Source organism: Vipera berus, assembly GCF_964194415.1.
Source record: "Vipera berus genome assembly, chromosome: 6".
Lineage (NCBI taxonomy): Eukaryota > Metazoa > Chordata > Lepidosauria > Squamata > Viperidae > Vipera > Vipera berus.
In genome coordinates, this window is record NC_138208.1 from 27,740,275 (window position 1) to 27,757,351 (window position 17,077).

General features: G+C 44.7%; 1 protein-coding gene across 1 annotated transcript in view; it reads right to left on the bottom strand.

Moving 5' to 3' along the window:
• MET (MET proto-oncogene, receptor tyrosine kinase) overlaps nucleotides 1–17,077 on the bottom strand; it is a 201,164-nt gene that overhangs the window by 121,927 nt on the left and 62,160 nt on the right. Inside the window, exon 2 of the mRNA XM_081331187.1 lies at nucleotides 8,507–9,724. Coding sequence (XP_081187313.1) covers nucleotides 8,507–9,709 — 1,203 coding nt within the window. The 5' untranslated portion in view covers nucleotides 9,710–9,724. The remainder of the gene's footprint in view (nucleotides 1–8,506; nucleotides 9,725–17,077) is intronic.

Sequence of the window (17,077 nt, forward strand, 5' to 3'; positions counted from 1 at the left end):
TTCAAAACCTTCCAAGATTCTTTGCCAACTATCTTTTAGTTTCAATGAAACTATTCTAAGGCCACTTTTCTCTTCCTCCTAAATTCTTTGGGATTTTCATTCCTAGGAAAATAAAAGTAAAATGACAAAACCCTTGAATCGTGTTCCATTTTTATTACGTCCATATGATACTGCACTGATTACCTACCAGTTGGCTTCTGGGTACAAAGTCAAGCTGCTAGATATCAATTCCACAGCATATGATTTGGCTATTTGAACAGGACAGGTTTTGCACATCTTATAATATTAGGCAGAGCGCTGCATTTAGGGTTTTTTTTATTAAACAATGCCATGTATCAGAACATCTGTACAGCTTCCCCACAGATTATGTTCAGAAAGTCACTGAAAACCAGGCTATTTTCCCAGTGGGAAGATGGTTGTTGAGCTGCTGTAGGATTCTGTGTTTCTTATTCATGGTTTGTTTTTGGATGAACAGTATCCATGACTGTATTGTTTTTTTCCCCTTTTCAAATGTAAGCTGTCCAGAGTTATTGGAAATAGGATAGGTAGATAGATAGATAGATAGATAGATAGATAGATAGATAGATAGATAGATAGATAGATAGATAGATAGACAGACAGACAGACAGACAGACAGACAGACAGACAGACAGACAGACAGACAGACAGACATTTTGGAAAGCTTTCTGATGTACTGCCCCCCCAAATACAGGTGAAACTTGAAAAATTAGAATATCATGCAAAAGTTCATTTATTTCAGTAATGAAACTTAAAAGGGGAAACTAACATATGAGATAGACTCATTACATGCAAAGCAAGATAGTTCAAGCCATGATTTGTCATAATTGTGATGATTATGGCTTACAGCTCATGAAAACCCCAAATCCACAATCTCAGAAAATTAGAATATTATATGTAATCAATAAAACAAGGAGTGTACATAGAACAATATCAGACATCTGAAAAGTATAAGCATGCATATGTACTCAGTATTTGATTTGGGCCCCTTTTGCAGCAATTACTGCCTCAATGCGGCCTGGCATGGAAGCTATCAGCCTGTGGCACTGCTGAGGTGTTATGGAAGACCAGGATGCTTCAATAGTGGCCTTCAGCTCTTCTGCATTGTTCGGTCTCATGTCTCTCATTTTTCTCTTGGCAATGCCCCATAGATTCTCTATGGGGTTCATGTAATATATGTTGTTAAAGACATTTAACAGTTTTAACACAAGTTCGCAGGTTTGACAGTTCTTTGACAGCCGACAGCTCCACACGCGGCTACCGCTGACAGCTCCACACGCGGCTACCGCTGACAGCTACCGATAACAGCTGCGACTTGACAGCTCCACACGCGGTCGGCAGTGATTGGTCGAGTGGAAGCAGTGGGAGAATCCCCGAACAGGGATTGGCCAGGAGTCTATCAGCGATTATATAAAGGGGTTTAAAACGCGCTTAAGTTGTTCCTGAGGAGACGAATAAACAGTTGATCTCACTCAAGCCTGCTGTCCCTTTTTGACCGGGAACCTGCTGCAAACAATACATCTGGTGACGAGGATGGTACTGCTTCACGGAGCTAAAATACGGAGCGAAGTCACGAGCTGACCATCACTGAGCTGAAGTCACTGGGGGAAATAGCCCCACAAGACCCGTGAAGCAGTAGGCACCAGGACAGCATGACATTGTTAGGACAAATAAGAGAATTTGACATCAAATACCCCGAGCGATGGGAATCGCACTTCGGGCAGGTAGAAGGGTACCTTCTATTCAACAAAATAACTGAAGACCGCCTAAAGGCTGCAGCGTTACTATGCCTCAGCGGACCTGCCGTCTATGATGTCGCTGCCGGCCTCTGCAACCCGGACCCAGTCAACACCGTCCCTTATGCGGTCCTGACTGACCTGTTGAACAAGCATTTCATACCAGCTCGTTCAGAGGTATACTGGCGACTGCAGTTCGCCCAGCGGACTCAGCAGCCAGGAGAAGCCGCAACAGACTTCGTTGCGGCTGTAAGACACGCCACTCGCTGGTGCCATTTCCTGGACTTAGAAGATAGGATCCGAGACCAGATCGTCCTGGGACTTCTTGACAAGTGGCTTCAAAGGAAAATAGTCGCCAAACCAACCATGAGTCTCACTGAGGTCGTCAGTGAGATCCGGGCGTACGAAATGACTCGCGAAAAAACCCAAGACCAGGCCACCAACGGACCCCATGGGTCAATACACCTTTGTAACTCAGCTGACAACAAAGAGGAAATCACAGACCCCGACTTCGGAATTGATGTTATTCAACAAAGCTACAAGAAACCTCTGTCACAGCGAGGTGCCACGAGGCCACCAAACAAACCGCTGGCATCTACCCACCAAAACCCCCGCTCACCGAACAACGGTCAGAGATGTGCCAGCTGCGGAGCAGCCCACCCACGGGCATCCTGCAAATTTAGAAATGCCAAATGCCACAAGTGCGGCAAAACCAGGCACATCCACACCGTCTGTCGCAGCCGGAACCGAGGGAACGTCAATGACCTGGATTCAGCCCTACCAGGTACGACAAACCCCTACACCCCATGCACAGAGCCCCCCTGGCTTTCAGTACAGACTACTAACTGGCGAGGAACACCTGATAACCGTTTAAATGTCCATCAGTTGCTGAGGCCCAACATTAGAATCAAAGTCCATTTGCAGGGAATTCCCTGCGAAATGGAGGTGGATTCAGGCTCCTCGGTCTCCATAATTTCTATGGAGACCTACAACACAATCTGTGGCCTCAGCAAACAGAGAATTCCCCTAAAATCCACTAAAATGAGATTGGCTGACTTCCAACAGGCCCCAATTAAACTTAACGGAATAGCCACCTTAAACGTTAGATTCAGAGGATTTCAGGACCCACTCGAAGTTTTAGTCACCCAGGGAAAAGGGGCCAGCTTAGTGGGACTCAACTGGTTCGAGGCCTTGGGTATTTGGTTAGGGGGTGTCCATCTTACCCAGGCCAAAAGCCTCGAATCCGTCTGCAAACAATTTGCAGACATATTCGACGGTTCCCTAAGAAGGTACACAGGGCCCCCAATCTCCCTAAAATGTAAACCTGATGTCCTTCCTGTTAAAATTAAGGCCAGAAGGGTTCCTTTCGCCCTCAAACAAAAAATTGAGGATGAACTGGAACGTTTAGTAAAACTAGGGGTGCTAGAACCCGTGGAAGGAGGGACCTGGGAAACCCCTATAGTCACCCCCGTGAAACCTAATGGTGAGGTGCGTATTTGCGCTGACTATAAGGCCACCCTCAACCGCGCACTTAACCCACATGCTTACCCTGTTCCTTCGGTGAAGCACGTCCTCTCCGCCATTCAGTCCGGTGCCATCTTCTCCAAGCTAGATCTCGCGTATGCTTACTTGCAGCTCCCTGTTACCAGGGAGACAGCAGACGCGCAAACAATAGTTACACACCGCGGGGCTTTCAAAGTTCACAGACTGCAGTTTGGCATTTCTGCTGCACCAGGGATTTTCCAGGAAGTCATGGAGCGAACTTTGAAAGGCATTCCGGGGGGGTGTCCTTACTTCGATGACATCCTAATAGCTGGGGAAAATGAAGAGGCACTAGCAGAGACTACAAACAGTACTTAGCAGATTTTGTGCCGCTGGGTTAAAACTAAAAAGGGGAAAATGTTCAATTGGGGTGACATCCACAGAATTCCTGGGCTACAGGATAGATGCACAGGGGATCCATCCAACAGAGTCCATGGTAAGGACTATTAAAAGGGCCCCTACTCCAAAAAATAAAGCAGATCTACAAGCCTTCTTGGGGCTCTTAAATTTCTACCATACCTTCCTTCCCCATAAAGCTGCAAGGGCAGAACCTTTACATAGATTACTAGATAAAAATGCCCCTTGGGAGTGGACAACACTCCATGAAAAATGTTTCAGGGACCTAAAAGAGCTCCTATCCAACAAATCAACCATCACCCATTATAATGAGCATAAACCAATTTGTATCGCATGTGACGCCTCCCCTTATGGGGTTTGCGCCGTGCTTAGCCATTTAGAGGAAGGAGGGGTCCAGAACCCAATAGCATATTACTCACGGACATTAACAAAGGCGGAGAGAAATTATGCCCAAATAGATAAATAAGCGTTAGCCATTGTTGCAGGGGTTAAAAAATTCCACGATTACTTATATGGCAGGGAATTCACGATCTTTACAGATCACAAGCCCTTGCTGGGACTTTTCACCATGGACAAACAAACCCCCCCAATTCTGTCCTCTAGGGTTCTGCGTTGGTCCACATTTTTATCAGCATATTCGTTCAAATTACTTCACAAGCCTGGTAAAGACATGTGTCATGCTGATGGACTCAGCAGACTGTCTTTTGCAGATATTGACCCAGACCCTGCCCCTGGGGGACATATCTTGGCCATCGAAGAATTGCCAGATTGCCCCCTGCAAGTGAGGGACATAGCTTCAGCAACAACCACAGAGAGGCTCCTCAGTAGAGTACTGGGTTGGGTAACCTCTGGCTGGCAGGGCCATAGCCCTGGGCCTGAATTCCAGGCCTACCTTAATAGGAGAAATGAATTATCCACCCACCAAGGGTGCATCTTATGGGGAAGCCGAGTGGTCATCCCCAAAAAACACAGGCACAGAGCCCTCTTAGCTCTGCATGAGGGACACCTGGGCGTGGTAAAAATGAAGGCCTTAGCTTGCAGCTACCTTTGGTGGCCGGGGTTGGATAAACACATAGAGGAGCATGTTGCCGGATGCCAACCGTGTCAGCAATCCAGACCAGGGCCACCACACGCACCCCTACACAAGTGGGAGTCAGCCCGCAAACCCTGGTCAAGGATCCACACAGATTTTGCTGGGCCCTTCCAGGGGCAACTGTTCCTCATCATAGTTGACAGCTATTCCAGGTGGCTAGAGGTCATCCCAGTTAGAAGCTTGACTACAGCCAGCACTGTACAAGTGCTTAGGGGGCTCTTCACCACGCATGGTCTCCCCGATATTATAGTTTCAGACAATGGACCTCAATTCACCTCATGTTGATTTCCAGAATTTTACCAGGGCCAACTTGATTGAACATATCACCTCGGCTCCCTTCCGGCCATCCACTAACGGCCTGGCTGAAGTTATGGTCCGGACAACCAAGGACGCCTTACAATGCATCATCTCCGACAATTCGCACCAATGATTGACTCAGTTCCTTCTGGCCTACCACTCGACCCCTTGCACAACCACCGGCAAAAGCCCAGCCGAATTACGTTGGGGCCGCCGCCTAGTCACCAGATTAGACAGGCTACATCCAGACAGAATGGCAGCAGAGACTGAATTGCCAGCCCCTTCCAGACAATTTGACACAGGGGACCATGTGTGGGCCAGGAATTTTGGACTTGGAAGCAAATGGCTGCCTGGGGTAGTCATCCTGCGCACAGGGCCAATATCTTATCTCGTTGAAGAGGAAGGGGGTCGGCAAATGAGACGTCATATTGACCAGCTCAGGAAAAGGGGACCCAGCATCCAAACCCCAACACCAGCAGAACATCCAGCAACTTGGGAGCCAGTCAGCCTTAGCCCTAACCCTCGGGCAGAATTTGAAAACCTCCCGGACCCAGTAGAAACCTCTGGCCTAGGGGAAAATCCCAGCGCCCCACTAAATCCCCAGAGCAGCCAGAACCCCACAGCCAGGAACCCCCTAGCCCCTACATCCTCATCTACCCAAGGAAGTCTGGTCGACAATCCCCCCAGACGCTCCACCAGAGCTAAGAGACCACCTGCTTATTTAAAAGATTACGTGTGACCGGGCGGCCAATAAGCAGGCAACAAGACGTTTACAATTGTTAACTGTTTAATTAGTGGGGGGAAGGGGTATAATATATGTTGTTAAAGACATTTAACAGTTATAACACAAGTTCGCAGGTTTGACAGTTCTTTGACAGCTAACAGCTCCACACGCGGCTACCACTGACAGCTCCACACGCGGCTACCGCTGACAGCTACCGATAACAGCTGCGACCTGACAGCTCCACACGCGGTCGGCAGTGATTGGTCGAGCGGAAGCAGCGGGAGAATCCCCGAACAGGGATTGGCCAGGAGTCTATCAGCGGGACTATATAAAGGGGTTTAAAACGCACTTAAGTTGTTCCTGAGGAGATGAATAAACAGCTGATCTCACTCAAGCCTGCTGTCCCTTTTTGACCAGGAACCCGCCGCAAACAATACAGTTCAGGTCAGGCAAGTTTGCTGGCCAATCAAGCACAGTAATCCCACGGTCATTGAACCACGTTTTGGTGCTTTTGGCAGTGTGGGCAGGTGCCAAGTCCTGCTGGAAAATGAAGTCAGTATCCCCATAAAGCTCGTCTGCGGAAGGAAGCATGAAGTGCTCTAAAATCTCTTGGTAGACAGCTGCGTTGACCCTGGACTTAATGAAGCACAATGGACCAACACCAGCAGATGACATGGCTCCCCAAATCAACACAGACTGTGGAAACTTCACACTGGACTTCAAGCATCTTGCAGTGTGTGCCTCTCCATTCTTCCTCCAGACTCTGGGTCCTTGGTTTCCAAATGAGATGCAAAAGTTGCTCTCATCAGAAAAGAGGACTTTGGACCACTGAGCAACAGACTAGGTCTGTTTTTCTTTAGCCCAGGTAAGACGCTTCTGACATTGTTGTTCAGATCTCCTCTAGGACTGACCGGTTTGATCGCCTTGCAGTCCAAGGGACTCGCAGGAGTCTTCTCCAGCACCATAGTTCAAAGGCCTCAATTCTTTGGCGCTCAGCCTTTTTTATGATCCAGCTTTCACTGCCATACATTGCAACTGGGAAGACCATAGCCTTGACTATACACACTTTTGTTGACAGGGTGATGTCTCTGCTTTTTAGTGTGCTGTCTAGATTTGCCATGGCTTTCCTCCCCAGGGGCAAGCATCTTTTAATTTCTTGGCTACAGTCCCCATCTGCAGTGATCATATATTAGTTTCCCCTTTTAAGTTGCATTACTGAAATAAATGAACTTTTGCACAATATTTTAATTTTTTGAGTTTCACCTGTACAGGTAGTTAACAACCCTAATTGGAAACTTAAATTTCTGTTGCTAAGTAAAGTGGTCATTTGATGAATTGTCATATTATACCACTTAGCAATGGCAGGGGCAGCAGTTCCAGTTGCCATAGTTAGGTGAGGACCTGCTGCTTCTCCTGCACTGCCACTTACCTTTGCTTCAACTCACCGCACCTATTCACCTCAGCATCTCCTCCTTTTACATGGCCCTAAACTTTACTACCATCTGCTGACTCCTCCTCCCTGACTGACCTTTGCTATCTTCTTCCAATTGCTGACAAGGTGTACTCAGCAAAGGTACCTACTGCCCCTTCATGCAGCCTTAGGGAAGCCTTGTGCAGCCTTACAAGTTCAGCTAGGAGTGGCAGGAGCAGCCTCAACAGCGGCATGGGTGGTAGGGTACAGGGCAGCCAAAAGAGATGGAGAGGAAATAGGTGGCTGGGGGAAATGAAGCAGCACTGCTGTGGTAAGTGGGGCAAGCTGCCAACAACCGTCATTTTTATCACATGCCCAGATAATGGCAAAAGAGGACCAGTCTTAATTACAACTTGCTCAGCACTTCATAACCTTGAATGATTGTTGAATAGTCATTAAGTGAGAACTACATTTTTAATGAAGAGTGGAAAAGGATCATAATTTTAATTACTTGACACATCTGTACCAATATTCTGCTTGCATACCTCTCTCTGATTTAAATGCATATCTTGAAATTGTATATTGTTGATTATATAATCACACTTTTTAATATCCTAAAGCACTCATCGATGATATGCTAAAATACTGGCAACTTTGAAATGTTCTCCAGTGACAAATATTTTTCCAGCAAATAGAAACTCACCAATGATTCTGTCAATATACTGTATTTACTGAGATGCTTTGTGAAGAAATTATTAAGTTGCTCTAGATAATTTAAAAATATTTTAAAATAATATTCACAGTAATACAACAGGAAAAGATTAAACAATAATCTATGATTATGGAAAAGTTCTCAGGTTAAAATGTTGAATATTTTCAGAAGAAAAATGAGCAAAAGAAACTAAGATTTGAGTACAATAAAATGTTGAACTAAGCACTAAAGAAAGACATGTTCAATTACAATGTAGTATATATTTCATTTAAAAAATCATAGAAAGTATAAAAAACCATTTATTTCATTTCTAAAGAGCCACTTTATTTCATTCGTAAACTGTTTAATTCAATAGCTTTAACTTCAAGCCATTCAGGTTTAGCTGGAATAAAGTATGTGTTATGTGAAGATAAATCACAATTGGTAGTAACTAGCATTAATAGTGAAATTGAAGTATAATAACACAACAGTTCCTGGACCAAAGCCAAAATATAGTCCAACAAATAGCTACTATTCATTACTAAAACAGCATATTCACATATTCAATACTCGAACATTCAGCGGGAATTTAGAAAATGCTAGATAATTAACATCTTATAATACAATCCTTACTTACCTTGTTCAGACAATATTTGTTGTTCTTCTTATAGAGATGCTGCAGACATTTCATGTTTTGTTTGTCTACAATCTTGCCAAAGAATTCATTGATGGTTTTGATAGAAACTGCACAGACAGCAGATTTAGGAATCGGATCTGAAGAGTCTGGTTTACTTTGGGCAAAAGCACCAAATAAAATATCATCATTCATATCAAGGCCCATTTGCTGGGCTAAGGTTGCACCTGGTTTACCAATATATGCAGCCTGTAAAATATTAAATACTTCATTTGACCTCTTGACTGATCTCTTCTTACGTTTTTCAGTGTAAATGCATTCGAGGGGCATTTCCACATATGAACGCAACTCAGAATCAAAAGAGCAAAACCGTATAATCCTTGTATGAAAAGTTTGGGAGTCAAGAGATTCTCTTTGAACAGTAAGGAAGTACACAAAATAGTCCTTTTCAAATGCATGAACATATTTGATGGGGTATGAATCCCTGAATTCTGGAAGAATGTCAATGTAAGAGTAAGCCGTGATGAACTCAAATCCATCCAGAGTTTCTTTTAATCTTCGAACTGATATTGAATGAAGCAAATGGTCCTGCTGTGGTGAATTACTTACAGTATTGCCAACGTAGAAGTATACAAATCTTTCTTTTTCTGCCACTAGAATTTTGGTTCCTAAGGGGCTTACAACACAGTCAGGGCACTCATCTGATTCCTCATCCATCAGTTTGGAATACATGCAGTGTACTCTACTTCCAATGTCAGCAGGATTATCAGGATAAATGACATGGCGCTGACAGGTTCCTTTGGCTACACTACCACAACTGATAAGATGATGATCATAATATGTTTCAAAGAGTAGAGCCATGTTAATGTTATCTTTCCAAATATCAGATTGATTTCCTTTAGGTTTACATTCATCACATGGAACACAACTTGGATTCTCAAGAACAGGTCCAGTCTTGTACTCATAGACATTGTGAAGAGTTTCATTTAAGACATAGATTTTATTGACTGCACCTACATACAGATGCTGTTTGTAGAGAATAATATTTTGTATTGGGGTTTCCGCAATGAAATATGGAAGTTGATATTGGATGCTCAAATTCATCTGTGGCTGTGAACCTGCTTCTTTACATTTGCCATTGCTCTTCTGTACCAAGGTAGACAGGAATAATATAATCTCAAAGGGAGAAGTAGCAAAAAGGTTCATAATTGCAGATTTATCCTGTCAAAAGATATTTAAAGAAAGATTCGTTACCATATGACTAATCGACAGAACTGTTAATCTAAGATGTATTATTTATTCAAAGCATTTATACCATAAATTCAGTGTAAAAAGCTTCTAGAACAGCTTACCTAATACAAAATCAAATACTGCTTTCAGGCCTAAGAAGACTTAAATGACACAAGACTGAAAGAAAAAGATTTAGGGAAAGTAAAAATAAAGAAGATACCTTAGATTCAAATAATTGTTTTATCATTTCTAAAATAGGCAATTATAATAGAAATGGTCTGTTCAGGAATCTTTATATAAGACCATCGCTTTTAGAAAAATATGGATTTCCCAAGATGTAGAATGGGAAAAAATGATACTAGGGCTAGGGGAAAACAACAACAACAATTCATTCTGAAACAATATCAACATTTGTTATTCCTGCTATAATTTTAAATATTTTATGAGAACACGGCTTATAAATATTAACTATTTTTGAAAATTATAATGAGTTAAAGCCAAAATCATATATATATAGGCTTGCCAGCAGTAGCAGTTAATAGGATATGCAAAACTTTCTTAAAGGTGCTTCATAATGTGCTTGAGGTCACATAAAACATTTCCATTCAAATCACTAAAGCAGTACATAACTACCGTATATACTTGAGTATAAGCCGAATTTTTCAGCCCACTTTTTGGGCTGAAAAATTCCACTTCGGCTTATACTCCAGTGAACAAAAAAAAGAACTGTCCCTTCGTTCGGGCCAGGCTGCTGAGAGAAGGGAGCGGCAGAGCCTTGCAGAGCTGGTAGAGGTGGCGGCAGTCCAGCGTTGTTTCTCCCCCTCGTGCGTGCGTGTGTGTGTCAGACCCACGGGAATGGCTGGTAGGGAAGCGGCATTCCGGCATTCCCCCCCTTCCTGTGTGTTGAGCCCACGGGGCTTGACACACAGAGAAACGCAAATGCCGGACTGCCGCCACCTTTACTAGCCATTCCTGTGGGTCTGACACACACACGCACGCACGAGGGGGAGAAACAACGCTGGACTGCCGCCACCTCTACCAGCTCGGGGGGGCTTGCGGGGCGAAGGCACCGGCCGGGGGGCAGGCAGGGCGGGAGGGTGGCCGCGCAGCTCAGCGCTGCCCCGAAGCCACAGCCAGCCGCCGCCGCCCGCGTCCCACCGGACAGAGCCTGCCCTGCGGAGCACGCTCGCTCGCTGCCTCGCCCGGGACCAGCGGCGCCGCCCCGAAGCCACAGCCACCCGCCGCCGCCCGCGTCCCGGCGGAGAGAGCCTGCCCTGCGGAGCACGCTCGCTCGCTCGCCCGCTGCCTCGCCCTGGACCAGCGGCGCCGCCCCGAAGCCCGGGCGAGGCAGCGGGCGAGCGAGCGAGCGCGCTCCGCAGGGCAGGCTCTCTCCGCCAGAACGCGGGCGGCGGCGGCTGGCTGTGGCTTCGGGGCGGCGCCGCTGGTCCCGGGCGAGGCAGCGGGCGAGTGAGCGCGCTCCGCAGGGCAGGCTCTCTCCGCCGGGACGCGGGCGGCGGCGGCTGGCTGTGGCTTCGGGGCGGCACCGCTGGTCCAGGGCGAGGCAGCGGGCGAGCGAGCGTGCTCCGCAGGGCAGGCTCTCTCCGCCGGGACGCGGGCGGCGGCGGCTGGCTGTGGCTTCGGGGTGGCGCTGAGCTGCGCGGCCGCCCTCCCGCCCTGCCTGCCCCCCGGCCGGTGCCTTCGCCCCGCAAGCCCCCCCCGACTTGCGCGGAGGAAGCGGCGGCAGCGGCGCGGCGCTGCGGGCCGGGAGGGGGGCGCGGCGGGGGCTGCCCCTCCTGCCGAGGAGCCGAGCCCGGCGGCGTGTGTGTGTGTGTGTGTGTGTGTGTGTGTGTGTCAGACCCGCAGGAATGGCTAGTAAAGGTGGCGGCAGTCCCGCATTTGCGTTTCTCTGTGGGCTCGACACACAGGAAGGGGGGGAATGCCGGAATGCCGCTTCCCTACCAGCCATTCCCGTGGGTCTGACACACACACGCACGCACGAGGGGGAGAAACAACGCTGGACTGCCGCCACCTCTTCCAGCCCTGCAAGCAGAGGCTTGCAGGGCTGGCAGAGGTGGCGGCAGTCCAGTGTTGTTTCTCCCCCTCGTGCGTGTGTGTGTGTGTGTGTGTGTGTGTGTGTGTGTCAGACCCGCAGGAATGGCTAGTAAAGGTGGTGGCAGTCCGGCATTTGCGTTTCTCTGTGTGTCAAGCCCCGTGGGCCCGACACACAGGAGGGGGGGGACACCGCTTCCTTACCAGCCATTCCCGCAGGTCTGACACACGCACACATGCATGAGGGGGGGAAACGTCGGACTGCCGCAACCTCTACCAGCCGTTCCCGCAGGTCTCACACACACACACAAACACACACACACACACACACACACACACACACACACGAGGAGGGAAACAACGCTTGACTGCCGCCTCCCTAGCAGACCTTCCCTGCGGGATGTGCTGCCAGGAAGCCTGGCAGCCTGATGAGCGGACCCTGCGAACCGCGGCCGAGCCAGCTCCGGGATGCTGCCAGAGTCAACGAGCGGCTCGTGGTGGCACAGAATATAGATAGGTATGTTGCTAAGAAGGGGCCAAGCTTATTCTTATACTCGGCTTATACTCGAGTCAATAACTTTTTCCAGTTTTGGGGGGTAAAATTAGGGGTCTCGGCTTATACTCGAGTCGGCTTATACTCAAGTATATACGGTACTTTATAGCCACATGTGGAGCCATCTAAAAGCAGCTTATGAAAGCAACCATGCAAGTCTGAGAAAAGGCATGACTGGTTTAATTCTTAAAAAAAGAGAGGTTTTGTACATGTTCCCAATAAATTGTAATATATGTCTTTGAAAAGATTTATAAAACAGAACATGAAATCTCTTGTTTTACTTAGCATTATGTTATATAAATAGGACACTATCGTTCTCAGAAGGCCAACATTTCTTGTTTCAGATTTAAACTTTTTAGGAAAGAAGCCAAGAATCTTAACTGAAATATTATCAGATTAATAGGAAAACATGTCCATTATTTGCTAATCTATTGACAGCCCTCTTGTTTTATCTCAAGAAAATGGAATTCAGAACAACCCACAAAATAGTATTCTCATAAATGATTTCCACTTCATCTTTAAACAAACCAGTGTTAACAATACAATTAGCATTTACTTTATGTATATATAAGCATCTAGTTAATATATAATTGTTTTATTTAAAAACTTAACAGCACTATAACAATATAAATTAACACATTGACAGACACTCTTTTTTATATATTGTATTGATTTGATTCTAATCCTAGGACATTTTAAGTATATTCAGGAATATTGATATTACCTTCCCTGAGTAATGTGTTTTTTACATGTTTTGTTTATTTTCTCAAGATTAGTTCATTTTTAAAAAATGCTTACAGCAATAAGTCCTTGCGCTGCATAAGCCTTTAACTATACAGACAGGCAGGAAACACATTTGAACTAACAGGCTGATGAGTCTAATCTAGCACATTTCTTCCTTTTTATTCATTTTGATGTGGTTTTCAAAGTCAAAAGTCTTGTGAGTAGGGTGATATTTTAAACTTCTGACATGAAGTTTAATAATAAATGAATTGTGGTTGAAGCAGTGGGGTTTTCATCATTTTTCAACATTGTACTACAAGTTAAACCAAAACACTGTTCTACTGATACTTAGACACAGTTGCTAATCTAAATTTAGTTTCTTTAGAAGCAAACAATTATGCCATCTAAAAGGAACATGACAACCATATGCTGTTTATAGGATATGCTGGGCAATGTATTATTTAGTTATGGATAAATAGTATTGTTTCTGGTATAGAAAGATGAATAGCATTGTTACCAATCATTCACAAAAACAAATTTAAAATCATCTTTGATATCTAGAAATATGAAACCAAGCTTCAACAAATTTATTTCTAAAGTAATATTCTTTTTATTATGCTTTATTTATTTTGCTTAAAGATACAGTAGCTTGCATATGCAGTATGTTTCCCAGAAAGGTATTATATTTATCTTCAAATTCAACTAAACCTTTACTAGAATTTCCTTTTCTCTGTTACTAGCTATTTTGAAAAATTTCTGCAAAGAGCAGTAATGGGAGAGTTTCACTTTCAAATCGCATAGCTATTTATTTGGATCCAGACAGTTTTTACAATGAATATGTATTTTTGAATTTGATAAAACTGTGAGAAAATAGGAAAAAATATTTGATTTACTGAAGCTTTTATGTCCTCTGCATAGTTCATATCATTAAATATTGAATTCCCTTTCACCGTGGCATACCCTATTAAATTGTATAGATAAGAGGATTGGCAATAACAGTATTTGCTTGGCTCTTATTTCTTTAAAATTTCTCAAATCAGGATAATTTTATAGGGGGGAAAACAAGAGGCAAAAAACTTTCTCTATTAAGTATGTATCATTTCAGGATGAAAAGGAATTCCAAAGGTTCTTCTCAAGACATTTTACTTCAATGTTTGATCCAGACCTCTTATTACAACGTATCATTGCAAGGCAAATTGCTTGTGGTGGAGTGTTCTGGAAACCTCAAAAGCCTGCATTTATTTTATAATTTTATTTTGCATAACAAAGCTATTGATCAAATGGAGAACTTGAGATCAAGTGTTAATCATGTGGTTGCACACATATAATTCTTCCTAAATAGACCCTCCTATATACTGTACAGATAGTCCTTGACTTACAACAGTTTGTTTAGTGACCATTTGAAGTTACAATGAAGTGCCTTATGAACATTTTTCCCATTTATGACTGTTGCAGCATCCCCATGGTCAAGGGAATAAAATTTTGATGCTTGACAACTGACTCATACTTATGATGGTTGCGCGTCCCAAGGTCATGTAATCCCCTTTTGCGACCTTCTGACAAGTAAAGTCAATGGAGAAACCAGATTCACTTAACAAGTGTATTACTAATTTAACAACTGCAGTGATTCACTTAACATATGTGGCAAGAAAAGTCATAAAATGGAGCAAAACTCACTTAACAAATTTGTCACTTAACAACATAAATTTTGGACTCAATTGTGGTTGTAAGGTTCAGACCTTGAGGACTACCTCAACTTAAAAAGAAAATATATGTAGTATCACATTCTAAATAATCCACACTATTTTCTGACAGTTTTCAAACAACCCATTCTTCAAATTTCTTCACTTCGTATACCATTTTAGGCTACATCATCTAAGAAATAATAAAGAACAGAGTTAGAGTTCAGACACAGAGTATGTAAGTTTAAATCATGCTATTGTCAAGCTATGAACTCTACTGCCTTTAGGACCACAGCATGCTTCTAACTTGCCAACAGAGGGGGGAGGAAGGGAAGAGAGCTTTGAATCCACAGGTGTTCATCAGTATGAGACCCAAAGCTGCTGAAGAATTGTGTTGGCGAAACTAAAGTCTATTCTCATAACAATTACTAGAAGATGCATTGGACAATGCATCTTTACAGCCAAAGAGGGGTGGGAAAAGTTTCGTTCTTTTAATTAACTGCTTCCCACCATTCACCGTTTTCTTAGAGCTAGCTTCTCTTTCACCCCACCGGTTTGATTCTGCTCAATAAAAGCAATCATTAGGAGTTTGCAATGGCTCTGATGTTTTGTTTGGTTGGGCTTTTCAGCCAGGGGTTGACCATCACACAGAACTTCAGAAAAGTCAGTTTAAATACTTGAAAAGGTACAGACTACAGGTAGTTCTCGACTAACGACAACTGGTACTAGAATTTTGGTACCAGTAAGTCATGGCTGATTTTTCTTTTGCCATGGCTGTTAAGCAAATCACTGCAGTTCTTAAACAAATGATGTGGTTGTTAAGCAAATCCAGCTTCTCCCATTGACTTTGCTTGTCATAAGACAGGAAGATCACAAATGCTGATCATGTGATCCAGGGATGCTGCAATTGTTGCAAATAAATGCCGTTGCCAAGAACCTGCAATTTGATCAGATGATCATGGGGTTGTTGCAATGCTTCTAAGTGTGAAAACCACTCATAGGTCACTTTTTTCAGTACTGCTGTAACTTTGAACGGTCACTAAACAAATGCTTATAACTCAAGGACTACCTGTACTTGGGACTAACATTTAGTAAGTGCAAGGACCAGTTATACCTTTTTCTCAGTGTCACTGTAACTTTGAACAGTTGCTAAGTGAATGATTGTAAGTCGAGGACTATCTGTATAGTACTGAGCTAGATGGAATAATAGTGAAACTCAAACATTCTTAGATCCAGAAAAATGGAAAGGAAGGAATGGTAGTTGGCTTCACTATTCTTAGATGTTGGCAGCTTTCAATAAACCGGCTGTCCATGAAATCCAAAGATTCTTCTTTTCTTTTGATATACTTTGTATTCACAATAATGGCTCCTGCAATAGCAAGTGTAAAGTCGCGTGCTTCACAGAGAGGCGGACACAGAGCTGGGTAACGATGAGTTTATTCAGAACAGAACGAACTGGGGAAACAGGGGGAACCTGGCGTCTATTTGTACCTGCCCAGGTGAATGGCATCCAATCAGTTCAAACCTGGGCTTCCCGCCAGTGCAGGTGACCAATGGGTTTAAATCCTGGCTTCCCGCCAGGCTGACCATGCCTGGGGCTGTCAACAGCTTAACTCATTAGGCTTATCCCACGTGAGCGGTTATCGCCCGGAGCTGTCCAACCCTCCTGTTGATCTGCACCATCAGCCTCCTGCTGTGCTGTCCTTTGTGTATGCTGGGAAGCATACACTGCACCCCTTCCCCCATAGTGAGGAGGATCCTCCATCGTTCCTTCTTAACTATATACAGCTTGTTTACAATTTTACATTTAACTCTCCAGATTCCTCCTCCCCCAGGCTTAAGAGCGAACATAATCACTGAGGTAGCTGGGGGCTCTGTGTGTCCTGTTTGATCTTCTCAGGCTTGGCTCTGTAGTGGTTTCAGTTCTGCCTCCTGTTCCTTGGTCTGGCTGTGTTGGTCTGTTTTGTGTGTGTGCATGTGTTTCTGTGCTGGCTCTTTGTGACCTGCTGTCCTCAGGCTCTTGCCTACTTTCCCTGTCAGCTCCTTGCCAGGCAGATGGATGCCCCAAAACCCTTCCTGCTGTTCTACTGGGTGCCTGTGACTGTGGCTGTGTGTGTGTTTGTGTTTGCTCCGGCTCCTCCCTTGCTGCTTCCATTGATTCTCCACCCGTCCTCTCAGGGGCTCTCTTCCTTAGTTGATCTAAGTGTCTCCTCCACAGGAGTCCCACCTCCACCCTTACTCTGTAGGAGAGGGGGTCTGTCCGTTCCACCACTTCACCTGGCACCCATGGATTGCCAGTGCTGTAATTTCTGTCCCAGATCTGCTCCCGTGTTGAAA